Raw genomic sequence first — 23697 nt, 5'->3', positions numbered from 1 at the left:
TGGAAGAAAGAGAGATTGGAGAGAAGCTTTTTCTTTATTTCAAGATTTGTCTCTTACATAAAGCAATCAGGCAGCTCAGCCGGTTATGAGTTTAGAATTGATTCTGCAATTATTTTCTTAAACACAGTTTATAGTTATTTCCAGGGAAAAGTCATTAGCACACTTCAGAGTTATATCTACATCTTTAAACACATCCTTATTGATGTCAAACACATCTAGAAAGAGAGAAAGCAGGTTACGCTTACAAATATCCCGTTTAGTTTAGTCAGTAAAACCAACAGAGAGCTAGTAGCCGCAACATATGTTTAATTAAGGATGTCAAATGCAAACAAACATCAAAATGAGATGAGGACACAAGTGGAAAATCCCTCCCCTCTCCTTTATTTTGGTTCCCTACCAAGTTTACAGCTGCATGTCAAGCTGGCAGCGACTTTGGTCATTGGTGACAGGCGGTAAACGCTAATGTTTTGTAGTCGCTCCAAGTCAGCACAGCCAAATTCTTCCGATGAACTTGTCTCACAAGCATCGTCAACAACATATGAGCTCATTGGGTGTGTTGGAGAGAACTCGGTGAGCTGCAACTGTTGTCATCATCACAAATTCAATGCCCACTCTCTATCCCTTACTCTACACCTCACACTGTACATACCTCTTGTCACCATGCATATACCCAAAACACTGTGGCTTAGACCCATCTAACAACACCAGCAAACTTGGGAATTAGAAGTTTTCCAAATGTTACCCTTTCCACATGGAACAAGACATAAGAAATTAGCATCCTTGATGGATAAGGAAGCAGACATGCATAAAAGTCTTCAAAAAAACCCTGTAAGAACAGCTGTATCAATGCCACCTACCAGCTACCCTGCTGGTGTACTCACAGCCTCACTGCGCCACCCACCTTCCTTTCCGCTTCAGTACAATGAGAACTCCCAAGGGTCTAAGTGTGAGGGCGAATAACAGAAGGGATTACAGAACACTAAGGTTGGGTGTCTTCTACTATAATTCATTCTTAATTCACCATATTCTGTTTTGTGGTCTGTCTGCACCTGTGTCAAATACTTTTAGATGTATTATTCTTAAGAAAAGCAAGCCCTGATTGGCTTTTTAAAGACTGTGTAGCGCTACAGCAGCCCTTCATATATTGTGTATATGTCTATGTGTTCATCTCTGAGGGGGTCAGGCACATCTTTCATCCTCTTTCTTTGAAACAAAGAGTCAAGCCGTGATGAAATGTGGATCAGCTATCCATGCTTATATTGCTATCAGCAGAGGCAGAGAAGCATACTACCAGTGTGAGAAAAACTGTAAATGTTTTTGCATTATAGGTGCTATGTGTAGCATTCGTAAACATTGACATATGGTGAATAAATTAATGGTGACACTGAAGAGTAAGCAGATGAAACCACAGCAAGCATTTATCTGACACCAGCGGTATTGTTAATGCCAGTGTTTCCCAAAATTAAGACCACATTTCCCATAAACAAAGAAAATGTTGGCCCCTCTCTGCCTGGGTTTCATTTCTGTTTGGCTTCATTGAAGAGAATAAACAAATTGGAAGTGATTTTTCCATCAACCTTTCAGTTTACTTCAGTTTCAGGCTGAACTGAAGGAGCTTCTTTTGTGTAATAAGGTAAAATGGCCACATGTTCCATTGTATGCCTGCATGTTTTTGCTCTTCTTTCCATTTTGTTCTGGAAAAGAAAAAGACTGATGAATCCTCCTTATCCCTGTCTTCACCTCCTCACCTTCTTCTCCTTTCCTTTGCTCCCATGGCACTCACTTATATCCTTCTCACTGTTTGAGATCTAACAGAGTAGGAGCTTCCCATAAGTCGTGCTCACAGTGTAATATGACACAGGAGGTGTGTTGCCGGGTGTGTGTTTTCACTAGGCATTTGTGTGTTGAACTGTATTTCCACAGACAGGATGTGTGTATGTTTCAAACACCTTTCCTCTGTGGCCCCGAAGGTTTTGGGAGTGTATGGGTTGAGGTCAGGGAGTTGGAGTATGTGTGTATGATGTGTGTTTGCAGGGTGATGGAGAACTGGTGGTATATGAAAGATGGTGATAGTCAGATGGGAAGCAGGGAGTACAAAGGAAAAAAGTCTTGAGAGTATATAGAGTCTGTGTACGCACACACAATGTTGCCTACATACCTGCAGACAATTGGACACGGTAAAAAAGTTCCTCTGATTTTCCGGTAACTGTTGAAAACCAACAAATGCACTGAGCGATGAATACCATCGACATCAAAGACAAGCTACAAATAAATAAAAAGTTGAGCCCATGCAATAGCCATCATCCAACAACCAAATTGCTTTCGTTAACATCATCACTGTTGTGCAATTCAAACCAACACCCACAAAGCCAGAGCGTATCAAGTTCTCCACAAACTCCTGACATAGGCAGAATGTGTGTGACGCAAGGTTTTTCCCTAGCGTAGCTGTGTATGCTGAAATGAAAAATGTAACGAAAGACTTCATCTGTCACACAAAAAAGCAGTTTCACTTACTGTATTTTTTATATTTTTAAAAGGTTAGCGGTACAGTGTAGGACTATCTTAATATTAATTCCGGGTGGCCATATTGTGCCCTGTTCATACTTTATCTGAATCAATACAAAAACAGATGTGAGAGGTGAGGTCTCAAACCAACGTTAAGGAAAATGTATTAACTATTTGTTGACTGAAAACATATCAGATCTTTTTAAAAAAATACCATTTAAAACTATAATAAAAACAGCAAAGCTTCTCATTCTTGGCAATGATTATTGCAGATACTAGCTGTGTAATATGCACTCATAGGGACTAAGGAGACTATAATCACTCTGAGTTAGTAAGCTGTACCAACACTGAAGCTCAAGCAGGGCATAAGTGACTCTTTATGGGGTAAAAAAATAATAATAATAAATAAAACACTGAAGAATTTCATTTCATGACAGACCATGTAAACTATCGTACACTGTTCTTTAACTAGACATCTTTAATAAGTCGAATGATTCGGCTTGAACGGAATCAAAATTGTGTTGGCCAAGGGAGCATTCAGCTCACTGTTGGTTCCATCCCAGCAGTCACATTGGCACCCTCCATTGCCTAAATACATTTTTCCCCACAAAGTATCTGTGATGCAGTCAGATGGTGTTAACGGCATTTGTATTCTCTGCTATAATTGAGGAAAAATGGAGCCAAACCACAGGCCTTTGCAGCATCCCCGGCATCTGTTAAATAATGACAGATTTGTTTTTAATAAGGTTCATCTATGTATCTGCAGTTATGGCCAGGGGCATCTCTCCTTGGCTTCAACCTTATTCAGTTTCAGCAGATGAGAAGTGAGAACGCAGGCTGCAGAGATCGCCAGCAGATTACACAGGCCTCCGTCTTTGAAGTGTGCACCGTACGAACAAGGATACACTATGAAGAAGAGGGGCTGTGGTGTGTGTGTGTGTGTGTGTGTGTGAGTGTGTGAGAGAGAGCGAGAAAGAGTGGCTCAGTGTGTTCTTTTGAGTAGTGCAGAAAGACAGAGCGTATCTGTGTGTCTATGTGCAAGTATAACAGTACAGACAGCCCGTGGCTGTAAAATGAAGTTGAGTGTGCACTCGTGATATGAAACTGAGAGTGAACGAATAGTGTTTGGCTCAACTCACCGTTAGGTGCTGGAAGAGCCATGCTCTCATGATGTTGGTGGCCACCTTAGGGAAAATCCCTCTCTTCTTGTTGTGTTTCTTTTCTTTATCCGGGTCATCGTCATCCCCTGTGCTCGGCGAAGCCACACTGTTGTCCAGACCATCACCTGTCACATGACAAGAAACAGGAAGAGACAGTGGAGATCAGACACACAGTTTGTTTACTTCCTGCATTTGCTGCGCCTCTGTGTTCAAAGGGAATAAATACGATTTCGAGGGAATTCTGGAGGGCTTTGTATGCACAGAAGGATGGATATAGAGACACAACAATGGCAAGAAGAGAATGGCTGGAAAACAGCACCTCATAAATGCATTCATTTTTAATACATTTATAAATAACCCTCCCTTTCATTTTGCTCCCCCCGTCACTTGAAAACAGAGCAAGCGCTTGCATCTTCCTGGGAGAAAGACAGGGAGAAGGGGAGCACAAAGGACTTGTAAGGTCGCATTTCCCCACTCTCCCATCCAAGCCCACGCAGAATTGAAAATGACAGAGAGATTTAGTCTTTATTATCCTGAGGGGAAAATAGTTATTGAAGCGTTGCCCCAGCGCATTCTGCCATTTTACCTGAGGTGGAAAGAGTAACACGGCACTACAAAAGGCAAGGTTGCAAGGAGGGGGAAGGCAGAAAATAAAAGGAAAATAGGTAGAAAAAAGGAAGTCAGAGGCACATACAGAGCTAACAAAGCTAACTGCTTTTCATAACAATGGCGTCATGGCTGCTTACAGCAACCTGTAGGGCTTCGATAAGACTCTATTAAGGCCAGTTAACCTCACCTAAGGGGAACACTGAGAAAGCTCAGCGTATTTGAGCACTGAGAGAAAGAGAGAAAGGAAGGCGCTCCACGGGCCTTTTCTCTGCATTCAGACTCAACAACATGAACCCATACTCACACTCACACACACGCAGCACATATTCAAAACCATCCAATTATGGTACGTTTTCTATACAGCTCCAGTGGAGAGAAAGGGCCTCTTCCCATCCGTGGCTGTGAAAAGCCTAATTGTTATTATCATTATTCAAAAATGTGAGCCACCCTCAATGAAGATGATAATCATAAAAGAAACATGAGGCGAGGTAAACAAGTGGCACCTTCACTGCTAAACATTTCAGAGGCAAATAACTGACTTTTGTCCTGTATCGCCTCTCTCGACTGGAAGTGAGGGGAAATAAAAATGTGAGAAAAAAGCAAAACAAAAAACAAAAAAAACCCACTAAAGCAGTGCACACAATTGGATCCAGTTATTTATTGATTACACACAAAGCACTTCTAAAGCTTCTAGGTCTATTCACTGTGGCAGGGATAGATAACTGCAATGAAATGGGCCTGCGTTCCACTAACTTGCAGAGGGCGACACCCAGCACCTAGCTAAACCCTAAGCCCCGATTCATCGATAATTAATAGGCATGTTGGCGCTAATCCGGTTGGAGATGACTTTTTTCCAGCCTGCCACATCAATGGAATAATCAAGGGCCTAAAACCCAGGCCTTTGCTCCCCATTACCTCAGGCAAAAGAATTCCTGAAAGCATGCCTGGAGGGCACCTGAATTATATACACCATTAGGAGAGAGAGAGAGCCTCAACGATCCATACGAAACAACGCTCTCAGCTAGCTCTCACTCTCTCGCTCTGTTCTAGCAGAAGGAGATACATATGCACACATATTGAAGGGTTTTTAATGAACCTCATGTGAAAGTGGAGGGGATGCTATCGAGGGTGAAGAAGGGATAAAACAAGAGACAGCTTATTATAGATGGCCTGACAGTGATGCAAACACCTGCCATTGTGAGGCAGGTAAACCAGCTGGTTGAACTGTACTGTCACATCACCAAAATGTAATGGTTGAGCTACTAGTCACTGGATGATGTTATGGACTGGATAAAAGGATGAAAATCTGCTATAAAGAAAGAATTAGTAAAAATGCTCACAAATGTTCCAGAGCTTAAATAATATTACATTTGTGTGTTTCCACAGCACAAAATCCATATATATTTAATTTACAATGATGTAAAACAAACACACATCAAACCAGAACTAAATAATCTTTACCCAATTAATCACTTATGGCCAATCCATTAATTGATTAACAGACTAACCACGCAAGCGCCATTAAACGTAGCTTCTCTTCCTCTCTGTCCTTAAAAAATGCTTTGTTTTTTTTTTTTTTAAATGTGGGCTTTGGTTACATCATTAGTCTGGGACAAATGCAGCCGGAGCTTAACAAGTGAGTTTTTTTCTTCCTACTGTTTCAGGACTAAAATACACCCACCCTTCTGTCTACATCTCTCTGCCTGGTGGAAAAGAGGGGTGAGCCGAGCCGTGGCCCTGTAATCTAAGACCAGATTTTCATTGGAAGCAAATGCTTTCAATCCGTTGTAAAGACCGGCTCATGTTCAGCAAAGCCTACAATAACAAACCCAGGGGCTTGTCCCATGCGAGTTGGGAAAACAGAAGCAAACGGCCAGAGTACCAGCTCAGTGTGGGTGAGCGAGTGAGTATTCATGCAGGTGAGCAAGTGGGAAAGAGTTGGTGTGCATGGAATCTCAGGGAAGAGGTGAGAATCATGAGAAGCATAGAGAACAGGGAAAACAAGGGAGGATACAAAAAGGGGAGCAAATGAAGTACAAAAGTACTAAAAGAGTGTATGCTCAGAAAAACTGCATGATTCTCTGTGTGTTCTTGCTGCAATTTTTTTGTCACCCATCACCCTAAGCCAGGGAAACCTTAACACTTACCAATATTAATCCTCCCCCCCTTATCTCTCGTTGCTTATACCTCTGAGTCTGACCTATACACGCTTATTTTTACCTAGAAGGGGGAAAGGAAAGAGAGCTGGAGAAGGGCTGTCAATTTTATTGGCATTTCCATTTTCAGTGCAATTTGATACCAATCACCTCTACATGGTCTGGGGCTAATTTCTGCTTTTCTTTAACCCCAGCAAGTGAGGAAAGAGTGGGAGGTGGGAAGAGAGAAAAAGGGAGAAAGGAAGGGTGAAACTGGAAAGGTGCTGAAGCTGTGTCTGGCAGCCATGTTGGGGAAATGTCAACTGTGTTACCAGAGCCCGTCGGAGAAAGAGAGGCAAAAACAGGGAGAGACAGTGAGGGAGAGATAGTGAAGGACCATAAGAAAATAGAAGGAGACAGTGTTAGGGGAAATGAAGTGAGAGAGAAAGAGAGAATGAAAAAGTGGAAGACCAAACTCAAGCCACTGACTGGAGCAGTACAGAGCGAGAAAATAATTGGTAAGAAAGGGAAAAGATGCAGTGGTGCACTGGAGTTAATCAGCTGGAAAATAATAATAATGATAATAATACACAGACAGAATTGTCAGCTTTCATAATGCAGATCTATATTTTTCGTTTATTGGGTCTTTGAGGTGAAATTTTCAGAAAAAGGTCCTCCAGAGACATTCTGTACCATCCATTTCACTATAAAGAGATGTGTGATTTAAAATAGATAAAAATTTGGCTTACAGTGAAACAAACATCAGCAGAGTACAGTGTATCATTTGATGCTCGTCAACTGATGTTTGTAGCCCAAGCTGAACATACCACACAGATGCGAGAAGTGAATACTATAAAACTGCCATTTTTCTTGCTGGGAAATATGGTATTGCATTGCCATATCCCGATACATGTCGAGATGTGGCTGGTGTGGACGCTAACAAAAACATGGGTCTGTTTGTTATGACATGTGGTTACACACTGGTGCATGTCGCCCTCAAAGCAGATGACTCAAGCATCTTGGGCATACTCAATAGACCAAATGCAAACATTTCTGTAGTCTTTTGTGGTGTCAGTATGGATCACTGGTATGCTTGAATGGGCAGAAAACATGGGCTATGCAAGCACTGATTTCAAATTCATCTTCATTAGTATAGAAGTGGCCACAGTGACATCATAATCCGTCCACCACTTAGCCAATAGCCCTTTTGGTGGTCAGTCAGATGGTTGTTCACACCGCTTTTCAGTCACCCACTAAACTATCCAGTCAACTAGTCAGCCTATAAAGCCAGTGAGCAAGTATAACAGTCAGTCATAAAGCAGCCCTGCTTGTCGTGTGCTTTGTCAGTCTGTCAATCAGTTATTTAGAATTCTAGCCATGCAACTAGCTAACCACTCAACCAATGAACAAGCCAGTCATTCTACATACATGGGCTGTGAGCCTTATTAAGAGCATCAGCAGGCTCTAACCCTGCGCTGCATGCATACAGCATGTGGATGCTAGGCTAGCAAGCTCCAGTCTCCCCACGGGCACAACTCAGGGCCTACTGATCGGCCATGACAACATCTTTGTAACTATTGGTGAGGTGGGGGTGCTGGGAAGATGGAGAAGGGTGAATCAATGCAGGACAGTGGGGGTGCATGTTTGTGTGTTAAGAATGTTTGCATGCATGGATGTGCATTTGTCTGTATGTGTGTGTCTATCTTTGCCTTTCTTTATTCATGTGCGTTTCCTGGTGTGTGTGTGTGTGTGTGTGTGTGTGTGTGTGTGTGTGTGTGTGTGTGTGTGTGTGTGTGTGTGTGGCAATTAGGAGCAGGCCACTGACTGGAAGGAGCCAGGGGCAGTTGAAATGCCCCGGGGCCAACCGAGGGAAGGAATATTTTATCAGTCCCCTCACACGCTGTATACACAAATACACACTTGCACACGAGCATGCACAGACTCACACACACACTGCAAGCAAACAGATAATGACGTAAAAATTAGGTTAGCTTTCTTTGTGCATTTTCACTAGCTTTGTTAGCGCTAGCTAAACTGACTTAAAGTCTGTTTTATTCAGCTTCGATGGTTTTTATTTAAGTCTTTCTGCCACTCTGTGTTTCATTATTGCATTCCCTCCCCTCCTACTTCATTACCCTTCTTCTTCTTTCTCTCTGTCTGCTGGACTGTGGAGTTTGGATGGGGGATATCTGCACAGTATTTGCTCGATGCAAGACTGAGGCGTTGTTATTTTTCCTTCATTTTTTGCTTTTTTTGTCTTCCTATGCAAATCAAAAGTGTACCGCTTCAAATTCTGGGTAGAAATTAAGCTTCCACTTCTCAGTTTCTTTACTTCCCTCTTTTGTGTCTTTATCGCTCCTCTACATCTGTCTCAAGGCATACCGTGACATTATCAAACAGTATCTAGGCTAATCTGTTATGATCTGATTATAAACCATCTCTCAGCATAGGACAGACACTGGTACTAGCTGCCCCCTGTGCACGGGCACACGTGCCATTCAGAGGTGTCAACCACTTTTCTGCTGCCTGGCAAATTAACAGCCACAGACTCACCAGTCATTCATCTGCGAATAGCAGTACTGTCAGACGTGTCGCTTCTAGCGCATTGCAAGATAATTATGACATTTAGCTTTCTAATAATTTATTTTTTCTTCGTAGAAGCACCGTTGAGATGAGAAGGGTTATGAATATTAGCTTTGTGCCAGATGTCATGAGTGGGATCCTGTGCGAGGAATGATTCACAGATGGCGAAACGTTTTTGGAACATACTGTGTGATGTTTTTGCTAGGTTTTATAGGCTGTGGATGGACTGAGAAGAAAAGGAGTGGAGACAGGTTTTTGAGTTTATGACACTGCATTTAGTCTAAGGGCTATTGCTTGCAGGAGAGAGTGTCTTTTGCTGAAAGTGTGAGTGACCTGAATCTGATCTCTCATAGACCAGTCCTAGAGTTTCACACCCCAGAAAGCTCACATGACCCTGGGTTGGTTACCCAGGCAAGGCCCAGGCCTCAGGGACCTGATATCCTGTTCCACATGGGATCCACACATTTCGTACTGGCAGATGAGAAATTCATACATACATACACAAACTCCAAACATGAAACACACACACACAAAGTGCAGACACTCTTGATGTACATTCACAATAGTGCCCTCACTCGTTTTCTCTCTAGCACTCACACACAAGACACTCACACAAATACACATACGTTACATTCCCAGAAATCCTCAGAGGGGTAAAGAAGGGCTTGCAAGAGGGAGGGAGAAAAAGAAAAAAAGCAGCGTTTATTGTATTCAGGCCATTCATAAGCTCTAGACGTGAGGAAGGGGGAGTACAGGGGGGCTTGCAGGCAGTGGGGGTTCCCTTTGCATGGCTCTGAAGGGCCCCTCCCACCTCCAGATATTCTGAACATGCAGGAATTCCTCGCGACGCAATTAGGGGCACATTTTCAAAAGCATCTCTCCCTTTACCGCACACATACTTGAACATACTCACATGCACCCATTTCCTATGATCTATCATGAGGCATCTTTCCAATAATGACCACTGAAGTATTCTAAACTAACACACACACACACTTCAGTACAAAACACTCTCTGTGACCAATGCTGCTTCGCCTCCCTTTTATTCCCGAGGAGGAGGAGAGACGGAGAGAAATCCCCATGACTATTCTGCGGATAATGACATGCGCTGTCGACAAAACAATATGGCTAGTCTAGACTTCCCTTCTGCTTTTGCCAGAGAGACTACTGTTTTGGGGTCTTTGCTTTAAAGTCCAGTAATTGAATCTCGATCATAGCACTCTGAAGCATGTATTAATCTGTACAGAACATTCACCAACTTAATATAAGGCCTTATTAGATTAGGCAGACAAAAAAAGTTGCCATTATTACAAACTATAAAAAAAAAAAATCAGGCTTTCCAGGTAAATAAAAGGGAGTGGGCTAAGTAATTGCTTCCTGCAATTAAAGACATTTCCATTGAAGTAATTACAGTAAATAATGAGTGCTTTGCAATTACAAAGCCAGTTACTTTGAATGATGACAGTTTTGTGGATCAGCACTGACAGATTCAATAATGACAGTAACTAGTGATTCATTCACAAGGGTGATTTGTAATTAAAACACACTAGAGACTTATTGTTGTGAGATTCCGAGCCAAGTTTGCTGCAATTATTTCGACTGCGGTGATCCAATGAGGAGGGTATCAGTAAGTCAGAGACAGGGAATGTGTTTAACAACAACGAATAAAGCAGCACAGAGCAGTTATCAGAGTAATCAGTTAATTAAAACTGTTTAAACCTCAAGTCTGTGGAGGTTCATGTGGCTTTTTACTGGAGTGTTGCATTATTGGTAATCATACGGAATGTAAGTTTCCATTCATGCTCGCCTTCTCACGTGTTTCATGTTAGCATGTCTACTGATGGAATTGAAAATGTAAAGTTAGACAGAAAGACAAGGTTTGGTCGGTGCACAAAAACAATGTTTATTTCAAATTAGGCAACTGTGTTGGGTATTTCTCGCAGTTTTATGGCGTTTTATAGGCCAAATGATAAACCTTTTCTAATATACTGAATATTAGACCTTTGTTAATGGTCATACTCTCTGTGAAAGTGTTCCTGTGCTTCTGTGTTATAGCTGAGACCCACCCACTGTTGGCTATTGGGGGGGAAGGAGGGATCAGGCCTGTTGACATAGCCATAGGTGATGGCAAAAATGTCAGTGTAAATGTGACTGCTCTCTCTGTGCCATTTTCCGTACAGGGTCATCACCACAGGCTGCCCGACACGCTGGAAACTGCCTCAAGCACAGGGCAGCGACACGACATTAAACTGCAGTATGCCTCCACGCACAGGAACACACGTCTACGCACACACCGACTGCTTTTTATTCCCACTTCCAGATCAGTTGAGGAAGAAAGAATGAGTGAGAAAGAGACAGACGGTACAAGCTAAAATGAAAGTGTAGGGCGATGAATTCACCCTTTCATGTCGAGCACTTTTGCTGTGTAACTATTGATTTTTCCCTTCTTGCCTTTGTGCTGAAGTTTTCTCTTTTTTTCCCCCTAACCTAGAGATAGAAGGCCAGACTCGGTTCAAATGGGGGCACTTGTAAGGGGGGTCCGCATTCAAGTCGGGGAAGAGAAGTCCTCAAAAACCCACACACAAACACACAAAAGGGTAACATTCCTGAAATTTTGCCTCTTTTTCTTCTTTCTCACTCTTAACACTCACTTCCAATTGTTTCACTGCCTCTCACGTGGCTTTTGACACCTTCGACTCACCGAGCTTCAGTCAAACTCAGCTCACAGTGAACAGCTAGAGAGAAAAGGGGAGAGTCAAATGGACTATGAGAGAGGAGGGGAAGGGGGGAAGGGATTGTAGAGAGGACAAGGACTATAACAAAAGCGAAGAGCACTTAACAGCACAATGGCACGGCAGTCCTTTCCAAAAGTCAGCTGATGTGCTGAAGGGCGTTCAAAAGTCCTTCAATGTATGTGCGGGACAAAGAGAAGGAACCTTTAGCTAATCTCAAGGAAAAACATCCCATTGGACTTTGTTGTGGACTTAAACTCAGTAAATGTATATATATTCTGCAGGAGAAAACCTGTACTCACTAAAGTCTGCTATTAAACCATCAAAATATCCTTTCAATAAACTCAAAGTGACAGTAACTGCATCTTTCTTTCAAGAGTTCTCTACTAAGCTGTAGTATCAAGGTGTAATTTTTAGCCAACATGACTTTCCAGAAAATACATCCTTTCAAATTATATTTTATAAAAAAAGCTACATTTTGCAAAATTATATCTTACTGCAGGGCTAACTTGTTTAACTTCAAGCCATCAGTCTGGAAATATATAATTTCAGCACCAACAACTAGCGTGTTCTGTCTTTAATCTTGTCTTTATGATCAGGGTACAGTTCAACTAACCAAACTGAAGCTTCTCAGTTTATTTATTCAGACTTCCGTGTTTAGCACTTGTTTGCGTCTGCATTTTTCCACATGGTAACTATCTGAATGACACAGCCTCTGATAAACGCTTTTAATACACATGGATTTTCCCACTCATGCTAACCTATCAGCACCAGCCAAACTGCATGTAGTTAGATAATACAGGCACGCTAACCCTGCGGTGGTAAGTGCTAATAATAGCGCATTAGCTTCCAGGGAGGGTTTTTTTTTTTTTTTGGAATAACAGACGGTTTCAGTATTATGAGGGAGTATAATATGCTCTTCGCCCACAAGCTCAGGTTACTGAAGGGGTGGTTTTGAAAACAGGATAACTTATTATCCGAGCTACAACCTACTCTATTTAAATTATTTAGGATCTATTTAGGATTTTAGCTTATTTTTTATGAGTAAACAGGGCAAAAGGAGTAGGAGAGATTGAGTGTATGACTTTTTTTAATGATAGGATGCCCTCTTAATCACTCCTACATAAAAAATAATAATAATAAATTTTTAAAAAATGCATTGCAGATTCTTTCTATAAAGGAATGTTACATCCTCACTTCCTACTTCTTGTCATGTCCTTGATAGGGAAAGGATGTGGTGCTATGGGGATGTGGGGGATTTGTAGTCCTATCAGGCGACCCATACACAGCCCTGATAAGACTTCTGGGACAGGGACAGAGGAAGAGGAAGTGAGTGGGTTTACAGCAGCCTACTTCCTGTGGAGCATGGGCCCATGTGGACAGGAGTGATATGCCCCCCGTGGATGCTGGCACTCTCGCCGCACAGTCCCACCAAGTCATTTCCTGAAAGAGGCAGCTCTCTCTGGGGGTGACTTCCTGTAAAAGTATGACCTCTTTGTTGCTTAAGAGTATCTCAGAGGAACAAAGACCTGGGAGAGCCCTTGGGAGCTAATGTGTACAATATATTGGCAGTTTGTGTGTTTAACACCACCATTCATGCTTTTGCTCTAAAGGTTATCACTACTAAGAATCTTTGCCCCAACTCCTGCTCATCTCTTTGAGTTTCACCAGTTTGGAGTAGGAAGGGACGATTGGGTTACGTCTAAATGTATGTGTTCACAAGTGTGTGTACCACAAGTGGGATGCTTTGTGTTGCTTTGCAAACACACTAAGTAAACCCCCGAGTTTCCCTTCAGCCCACCCTGCTGCTCTTGTGCTGCTCTACAACTATTTGTTATCTAGCCTTCTCTTTCCTCCTTCTGTCTCTAAACTCTTAGAAAAGCTTGCTGAGGTCTTTATCTCTCACTCAAATCCCTACAGCAGGTATACATGTCAAAGGGACCAAGGGGAGGAGGTCTCTGGGGGCAGCATGTTTGGTCTAGGTCAGCCTTGGGTCAAGCTTTGGCCTAGCTCTCTCGTTCTATACTTCCAGCTTCCCACATGCCAGATTACCTGGACTCACAGCGTGCCACCTCAGCCATGGCATTTCACACCTTTATGCTCTTAAACACAATTATCGCCAAAAGTTGAACAAATAATTTGAATTGTAGGTGTTCAATATAACTACAGCAGGAAATACTGTGGCAAAAAGACACAGTAATCAAATCTGTGACCATACAATATGGTGATTTTAGTCACTTTTCCACTTCCAAATGAGTGAATGTTTGTGTGGATACAGGTTTGATAGAAGCATTGCATGTGTCATATGAAGGTTACAAAATGAGCCTCAACAGAAATTAAGGTAGCATCGACCTATATCTAATAATAAAGAACCTCCACAGGGAAGCAGGTTGTGACCACAAATGGCGCTTCACTGGTGTTTCCCTGGCATGAAATTGGCTTTGTGTGGGTGTTGTTGGGAGAGCCGGCTGGTAAATTCTCCCTTCTTTTGTTAGAAAGGGGGGGGTGAGCTTCATGCATAATGGTCTTAGCCAGGGAGGTCTGGAACTGTCCATAAATTGAATTATTTCAATTTGAGGCAGAGAGCGAGGGAATAATAGAGAGTTGCATTTACATGTGAACATATGCATGTGTGTTGAAGGAGAGAGGCTCATTTTTATTCTTCTACAGGCCTCATATTGGCAAGTGAGTATATAAGCCAAGTTGCAGAAGATTACAGTGGAGGCCACATGTTACCTTGCAGCAGGAAGCTATGCTAATGGGGGGGGGGAGAAAGCTGACTGATGCCAAAATAACCGTTTCCCTTGTGAATATTACAGTTTGTCATATATTTCTATTCTTACAAAGATATCAACTGTAATTAAAACAACTTGTTTATGTTAAAGTGTTTTGATCGTTTGTTAAGTCTTTTAAAAGCGAAGCTCCAAACTTCATGAATGCTGAAACATCGAATATGCACTTGTGTTTGTTTAGAAATGTGTTTTAGGGAAATGGTGTGCGGGTGTGGGGTGAAAATATTCCTGACACAATGTATTCGGCAGGGGAACATATGGCATACTGGCAGCAAGCTAGTTATCCTTATCCTCTTTGGAGGCTAAAATTAGCACTTCACTGTTTGTAGCTTTAAGCTGGACTCTAACCACTGTGATGGGGCTAATAATAAAGGAAAACAAAATGCTTAGTTGGCACAAGTACTTCGCATCCTCTGCCTTCTTTTTCGCTCTCTAGCCAACCTCCTGTTCCCCTCTCTGCCCTGTCTTTCACCACTCCCTTTTAGCTCCTAATACTATTTCGACTAATCACTCCAAATTCAAAGACTAAATCATACTAAACATACCCACATGAAATGCATTGTTATCATATAAACGTTACTTGATCAAGATTCCCCCGTAAGCCTGTGTGTCAGGAAAGCCAGGATTTCCTGAACATGGACCCCTTGGCTAGCTTAAGAGCATGGGATGATGGGGCTAATCTCTTTATCAAAAGCTTAAATAAATAATGTGCTCTGTTCATGTGAGTGTTGCCCATTACTGTGTTTTTGTGTGTGCCAAGGAGTTAAACAATGATTCTCCTTTGAACAAAGTGTTGATAACCTTTTGCTTTGCGTTGCCTCTCCTTGCTTTTTTCCTTCACTCCCATTCTATAATTCTGCCCAAGTGAATGCTCAAACTACGTCTCTGACATACAAAAAAAACAAAACAAATAAAAAGGAGATGTTACTTGTAGCTTTTCCTCCAATGCTTACAAAAATAAAATGCTCACAAAAACTCAGTTGGCCATTGACTCCTGGCGTCTACTGGCAGAGATGACTAAATTCTGTGGTCTTCCAGTCTGCTATCAGGGTTTTCCCTGAAAAGTTAACATCTATCTGATCAGAGGCCTCCTGGGCCCTGAGCTCAGCTCTTTTTCAAGTGAAGAGGAGGTGTGGGAGGAGTAGGAAGAGGAGGGAGAAAGAGTTAGCAGGGAGAGGAAGACTGAAGCAGAGAGAGTTTAAGGTCGTTTTCTGGGCCAGATATAATGTGTTGTGACACACAAGCGATGAGTTGCTGTGATTTTACTGTCAGACTCTCTGTGAACCACGATTAAGAACCGAGGCATGCTCTTGCTCCTAAGAGCTTGTTGGTGTGCGTTTGGTCCTGAATCTGCTGTTTGTGGGTCTCTGTATGATTTAATGCAATTTTGATCTGAACTGAAAACAGAAAACTGTAAGGAATGCACAACGTAAAGAAATTTATTTTGTCACCATTTAGATTCACTAGTTTCCCCTACACATGCACAGAAACACACAGACACACGTGCATGAGCGTGCTTTAACTTTTTCCCCATTCATTTGCATGACAAGTGCATTGCCACATTTCCACCAGTTTAGGTTTGCAAATCAAACATGAAAGGGGATATATACACACACATTTTCTATATATAGACAGATAGCGAGATAAAAGAAAGAAAGATATCAATTTAACCAAAGTGGCATCTTTAAGGAACAGTGATACTACAATTGTGCAAATTATGGTGCTTTGCAAAAAATAAACCCAAAAGGAGTTCTCAATTGACACTTTTCAAACAAAATCTTGAATTTATGGGTGCTGATTCAAAACGATTTAAGTCTGAAAACTTGAGGCATGTGTGAAAAATCTCTCTCTTATATGAATTTAATTTCCTACCCACAGAAAAAATATTCCAGTCTTCCTCTTTTATATATTTAACTTTTCTTATCATAATCTCCCCACCCTGACACACAAGAGACACATACAAGGCAAAGAGGGGTGAGTAAATAGTATCTTTTAGCAAATACCAGTAATTAGATATAAGCATTTGGCATTCACGCCAGTCACAAATTAAAGAAGAGCCTTTCCTGTAAACAGACAGTGAGAATGTGTCTACATCATTAGTGTGCCACAATTATAACATGGGAGCTAAAGATACATTTCCCTCCCGCTTGCACTCCCTCTGTGGAACAAATGAAGTAGAACCCTTTTCTCTCTTGAAACGACAGCAAACTACATGATCTGACCTAAGTGCATTTGTCTGTGAAATGAGAGAGATAAAATGCAACTCAGGCAACTTTAAAATAAATAAAAGCAACGCATTAAGTGAGCACTTTTTGTCTCATGTCATTTTAAAGACTTAAGCAGACCACATCCTGAACTAGCACAAAGACTGAGTGAAGGCACATAACAGCCAATGGAGTGAAGGGAAAGAGAAGCTAGTTGGTGTGCATGCAAGTGCACTTATGCACTTATGAATATGTATTTCATGTAAATTGTGAAAGACATATTGTGATGGTCTCTAGACTTTGCATTTCTTTGGTCATGCAAACATGGTCATATGTAACCAACAGACAGGCTGAGATTCAGACAAAGAGAAATATTTCTTCTCTTCTGTTTCTTTAAGTTAAGTCTCCATTAAATAAGACAGAAGCAGTGGTAGAAAAAAAATCAGTATGTACAAATATGAAACCAACACTCAGAAACACACAGCACACAATTCCCAGAGTCAAGGAGTCAAAAAGGTTCTGACATCTTATCAGAAAAGGTTTTATAACAATTACTTTATTACACACGAGACACATTTGTGCCAATAAAACAAAGATAGCGAAGCTGACTGACAAAGTAGACGATCATTTCACGTGTGAAACGATGCAGAGGGGAGGAGACGACTTTGTTTACCTATACCTCAGACCCTTGCTTCCTCACAAACTCAGCGGCTGTGTGACACCAGCCCTAATCCTAAAAGCAAACTGGCCTCTCACTGTGGGAACCTGATACAATTTCCTCTTTTTGAGGGGGGGAAAACTCCGGCCACTCTGAGTTTTCTTATTGCCTATGAGGCAATAAAAAGCCATCAAGGGCTATCATTTTCTGCAAGGCGAGTCATAACATGTTGGCCGACGCATCAGCCACTGAGATATAGCGAGGCTGTAAAGATCTCTGTGAATCCGAGAGAGGAAGGTTGTGATTGAACACCAAGAGGCCAAACATCTCTTTTCCCAGGTAACCACAGATAATAATGTTTATAATGCAGTAATCCAGTTTAGACTGAATAAACATAGCGACCAGCAACACTCAGTTGTTGAAGGATGTTTCCCCAAGGTGTTCTGTGATGCAATTACCCTTTATATAAGTCTTCCATGCATTAATTTTATTAAACAGAAACTTTAAGCTCATGTGACCCTGTAGATATGAAACTCTTTTTGACGCGTTAGCACATGCTTGCACACTTTCCTTTAACCTCCTATGGGACAAAGACAAGCTTAAGGTGGCACGGCCAAAACTTTTTCACCTCTGGACTGACTGAAGATTTTATTTGCTAGCAGTGGCATATTTTCCTCAATAGACTCCCAAACAGCACTCTGCATCATTTAACACACTAATCAGGGGTAACTGTTCTGCCCCTCTTTTTCACACAACAAAGCATCGAGATGGTTTCCCAGCATTCACCCTGAGAATCTCTCCCTTCCTCCTCATCGCACTCTCTCGTTTTGCTCCGTTTCTGTTCCTCGCTGTCTTTTTCTTCCACTTTCATCTTCTACTCTTTTCCCTGTGTTCACGCTCTGAAGATATCAAAGACTGAATCCTGTTTATGTCTGCCAGCTACTGTACTTACACACCTCCAGTAATACGGACTACAGTCTAATCAAGGGAGCCACAAACCTTTTATCTACCCACAGAGCCTCACATTTAAACAGACTACCGGTAAAGCTGGACACCAGTAAGACAATTACCGGACCTAGGATCTTCCTCGATAACGTCTAGACAATGTCTAGACAATATATGCATTCACAAAATGAAATACAGTTTTTTTTAAGGTATGTCTATAAGTTCTTTAATATTGTTATGAATAATCTACAAATTTTGCATGAATGAATAAAATCACTGTGGGCCTGTGTTGTAAATACACTGTAACTGCCTTCCAGGACTTATTTATTAAAGTGCATCTGATTCCCTCAGTTATTAGTCTTTAGCTCATTATTGCAACAAAAAATTGAAAAGAAAAGTGCATTTATGAACTCCTGGAAGAGAAAAGAAAGTCGGGGAGGGGATTATTTCACACAGACACACAGAGTTCTCTCTTCCAGTCTACTGGACAATCGGACCAATTAATCAGTGACTCTGAGGGCACCACGTGAAGCTGAATGATTGGACGAGGAGAGCAGGCTGCTGATTGCCTGGCACCTCTGTCTATGTCCCTGTTTGCCCACCCCAGGACTGAAGACTGCCCAATGAGACAACAGAAAGCAGCAGCTCCTGTGTGGCCTGACCTTGTTGGAGGGCACAGAGATTGGAGAGTGAATAAATGGATAAATGAATGGATCACAACAACAGGAATATTCCACATTGATCAATGGGAATTTGCGGCCACTGGAGGTTATACGCAGTGATTAACAGCGAATGCAAGGATGATCTATTCATTCAAATACATATCAAACCAGCGAAGTTGACTATCCAAATGTTTTTAGAGCCACATCCTCAAGAAGTGGTAGGCCAAATGCCACATCCTTCACCAGGCTAATCCCAGCTGGGACTGGGCAAATGTTGCCTTCGTCAGTACTCGCAGTCTTCACAAAGATGACATCTATCTAATCATAATGTACAATAAGCATACAGGAATTTTAAAGTGAAAACTAGAAACATTAGTTTAAACATCAGCGTGTGCAAAATAGATGAACTGGTTTATTGGACTATGAAAACATTTTAGACTTGGTTTTACAGACTTTCGGTTGGTTACACAGAATAATATGAGCATAAATTAAATTATTCCAAATATACAAGCCAATTAAAAAAAAAAAAAAAAAGAGCTAGGCATCACACAACATCCCTAAATCTCAGACTACTACTCAGACACATAAAATGCATGCAGACACCAACACATAGCCTTACAGGGAGCTATTTGTCTTGGCGCGGCACACTGTACTCTTTACAAACGGTCTGGGTAATTGGTGATACATATCTAATATCACCAGTCATCGCCTCACTCCCTGGATGTTTCTGACAAGCAGAGAAGGAAACCCTGTAGCTTTCAAAAACAGAGCAAACACTTTGCTCCGCTCCTCTGCTGAACTCACATACCACATCGCTGCAGCTGCCCAATTCAGTGCCTGAATGTTATTCTGTTTCCTTTGCACGCCAGACCCTCAGAGAAGCCAAGGGGTGTCCTCACAAATTCACACAGGCAAAGAGGAGTATTTTATACTGGGAGAAAATGAGAAGGCCCGCTCATGTCCATGAGGGACACCCCTCCATCGCAGGCATATATGATCTGCTAGGTTTTCCTCTGCCCTTCGAGCATTATACTTTTCACAGAAAAGCAAGATCCAAGGCTGCAGAAAAGCTTCTCCAGAGGGCTTCTGGGTATTAAACAAAGGAGCCTGTTGGTAGGAACTAGCGAGCAAACAGCTGGGCTAATAGAGCGGGACTAATTAACTACAGGGTTGCTCTCCGACTCTACTTGTCGATGCTTGCTGGATGTTTACAAAGACATCCCAGAGAAAGGGAGGAGAAAAATAAGAGGCTTTCTTCTTTGTCTGCTCTTTAGGGAGAAAGGAGACACCCAGGACTGATTTTAATGACATATGTGAAGCAAATGTGATCCTCCCTCCATTTTTTTTTTAAACTGCCAATGGAATTTAGTGCTAAAAAATACCATCAGCATTGTGGTCAAAGCACAAACACCATAACTAAGAACGCAGCATGTGAGCATTGTCACCACACGCAAAAATAAAAAAGGGTTGTTTTTTTCACATTGTCACTGTGGCACTGAGAGCACTGCAAAACATCTGCTGGTTTAAGAGTTATTATTAACTAGCTTATTATTAAAAGTACATTATATAATTATCATTTAATTTGCTTTGTGAAAAATATTTTTCCCACAAATGAATTCAACAAGATTCACATGGTGAACACCAACTTTATATAATGCAAATCCCTTCTCATGAGTCTTACACTGTTGAATCTGGGAACGAGTACACTTCCGGATAGAGAGAAATTTTTATACCAGTGGCCAGTGAACCCTTAAGAAAAGAGGAAAGAGTGAAGCATGTGTTTGTCACAGGAATAGCCTCAGAAAAAAAGAGAGAGAGGAGAGTTCACTAGTTAAAGGCTCTCAAACAGACAGCATCGCTCTTTTGCTCCACTATAGGAGGAGGATTAAGAAGAGATGAACGTGGGGTAGACGATAAGAAGACCAGATACAAGGAATTATACAAAGATTGAGTGCTAAAGGAGGTATAGAAAGTGTGAGGACATGGACTGATGTACTTGAAAGAAATGGAGTAAAGGAGGTGAGTTGAAGGATAGATGAAATGAAAATGGAGGGAATGAGCAAAGAAGAGAAAGATGGCCATTAGCTGTGCAGCTCTACAGGCAGTGGGGAAGAAAGAGACATGAGAGAGAAAGGTCAGTGAGAAAGCAATCTGTAAAAGGTAGAAAGGAGGAAAAGGTAAAGGAAAGGGATCAGAAATAACAGAGAAACAAAGAAGTGATCAAAGAGAAAAGGAAGAAAAAAGGTTAAAGAAAGGTGCAAAAGGAAGTGGAAATAAAGTGAAAATTGAGAAATGGGGCAGATTGAATAAATGAGTGTAAAAATCTGAAAAATTGTATTATTCACGGAGAAAGAAATAGCAACAGAAGAAAAGATAAGCAAAAAGCATTGCAAAATGTACAACACAGAGGGAAAACAGAGCTGTGAAAAATGTAAGAGGGAATGATGGGGAAGAATTAGAGCGCCAAAGGAACAAAGAGAGGTGAGAGAACGGGAAAGAAGAAGGATAAACAAAGGTGGTGTTTTAGAGCGAGTGGGAGGCAAGGAAGAAAAAAAGAGGGAGGAGAGAGAGAAAAACATAAGGATACACAAGGAGGGAGAGAGAAACCGACTGACAGTAAAATGAAAGAGAGACAGGAGAGTAGGTGGGAGACAAGGGAAAACTGGAGAAGAGAGGGAGGATGTTGAGATGAAAGAGAGAGGGGGGGGTGAAGCTGTTGGGGAGAGAGAGTGAGTAAAGTGCCAAACAGATAAATAACCAGCTTACTGGGATTACCAAGTGACTGACACAGAATTTGCCAGAGCCAATATGACGTGGCACTGATAGCTCTTAACCCATATAAACCTGAAACTGGTCCAAGATGTCCTCCAGTATTTACTGTTGTCACTGCATTCTAATGCTCACCACTGTGTGTGTGCTACATACATGTGGACTTACATATACGGGCACATAGCAGGAGAGTTGTCAGCTTTGAAAAGACATTATTAGAGCTGGTTAAACGTTACCTGGATAAAAAATACAAATTAAGTAAAAATGCACAACATGTCCAAATGAATGCAGACATGTTATCGTCCCTACGAGTTCTCCAACTAAACAGTAGAACTTGATTGTGCCTCGAATCTCAAACAATTGATTATAAGTATTCCTGAAAGGACATATAGGAGTGCTTTCACTTCAAACAAGCAAAAACAAGACTGACAAGTTGTAACAAGGAAAAAAACAACAACAACTAAACACATTAAAAAGGCTGGCACAGTCATACTTAGCTATTGTGCAATTTTATATGTATTTATTCACATGGATGTGTGACATCACTCTGCTTTAAAAACTATATATCATAATAGCACTTTGCACCATCAACCTCTGGAGGTTTTTTCTGAGGAAAGAAGTTTCCATTCTTGAAATGCCAATGGGCTAAAACTAGAATCACATGCTGTAACAGCCTCCACTTTTTCCAAGAGCCTCTCCACCAAACCTTGATGGAGTTTTATACAGTTTGATGTGTCTTATTGCACCTCCTGGTTAAATAGAATAAATAAAATGCTAGCAATCATGTTTGACGGCCTCATACACATATACATGCATGATGTTTAGCTGCCATTGTGCAACACTTGGACGAATCAAAGCACATCATTCATTTTGCTGAAGCACATACACATTCTCACACACACAACACACCCTGCATTATACTCTGTAATTACTTTAATAACAAACAAAAATCTGCAACAGCCTGGAAAAGGAGTTGGGGAAACAGATATGAAGAGATAGAGGGTGATGCGAGAGAGTCGGAGAAGGTGGGCAGACATAAGGAGCGGGTCTATAATTGGAAAGATGTGAAAAATGAAGTGTCAGTTTGGTCAATAGAGGGCAAAGGTCACAGAAGCAGGAGCCCAAACTCTGCACAGAGCACACTCATTAGAGCGACCAATCAGATCTTGCCTGGTTGCCCCAGACCATTACTCATCACAGGCAGAGGAGTGCACACACATTTCCACAATATCTCTTTGTCTTCCCCCGTTTTACTGTAATTTCACTCTTATTGTATCAATTTGGTCTCCTCCTCCATATTATTTCAATTTTGTCTCAACTCGTGTCTGACCTCTCAGTCCTGAGCATTACTGAAGAGGGAGAGTCAAGCGCATACATATACAAGACAGAAAATGTGCCCGAATTAAAAAAAAATAAAAAAAGGAGAGACAACAAGACCAAGTGTGAGACAGACTGAGACAAAGAGAGACAGAGTATGTGTGTGTGTGTGTGTGTGTGTGTGTGTGTGTGTGTGTGTGTGTGTGTGTGTGTGTGTGTGTGTGTGTGTTGACTATATAAATGGCTGCTCGTTGGAGTGGAAGGCATGGCGGCGCTCTCTGCTCCCACCCAGGCTCTGCCTCCTGGCACTGGCAACCCTGCAAACTGCTCGCCTTGACATCGCCTTCAATAATATATGAAGTTGCTTTTTTGACTACAGTTTGTTTGCAGCGCCTTCCCACCGCCACCATTTTCCCACTGCTGCCTCTCTCTCACAGCCTCTTTAACACACTCAGAGGCACACACATATTTTCTGATTGCATGTAGATATCCAACTCTGGCAGATTTGTCCAGTGGAAGGGAGAGTATGTATTGGAAGTGTATGCACAATAACAATAAAAAAAATAGGATTAAATTATGATGTTTTACATGCAATATTCTTCCAGATTAGTTCAGAATAGAAGCGG

At 41.6% G+C, this 23697-nt stretch overlaps 1 protein-coding gene across 2 annotated transcripts in view; it reads right to left on the bottom strand.

Annotated features, from left to right (window-relative positions):
• The window catches only part of meis1b (Meis homeobox 1 b), a 77206-nt gene that overhangs the window by 37882 nt on the left and 15627 nt on the right, over nucleotides 1-23697 (bottom strand). For both annotated transcript variants that reach the window (XM_085477140.1, XM_085477139.1), the window contains exon 8: nucleotides 3645-3790. In XM_085477140.1, the coding sequence (XP_085333266.1) occupies nucleotides 3645-3790 (146 nt within the window). The remainder of the gene's footprint in view (nucleotides 1-3644; nucleotides 3791-23697) is intronic.

This window comes from Copadichromis virginalis, linkage group LG13 (assembly GCF_057382275.1).
Source record: "Copadichromis virginalis isolate Kocher_CV1m ecotype Utaka linkage group LG13, C_Virginalis_male_GT1.1, whole genome shotgun sequence".
In the NCBI taxonomy this organism is placed as follows: domain Eukaryota; kingdom Metazoa; phylum Chordata; class Actinopteri; order Cichliformes; family Cichlidae; genus Copadichromis; species Copadichromis virginalis.
The sequence above is the reverse complement of the archived record's forward strand: the minus strand, read 5'-3'. Positions and strand labels throughout refer to the sequence as shown.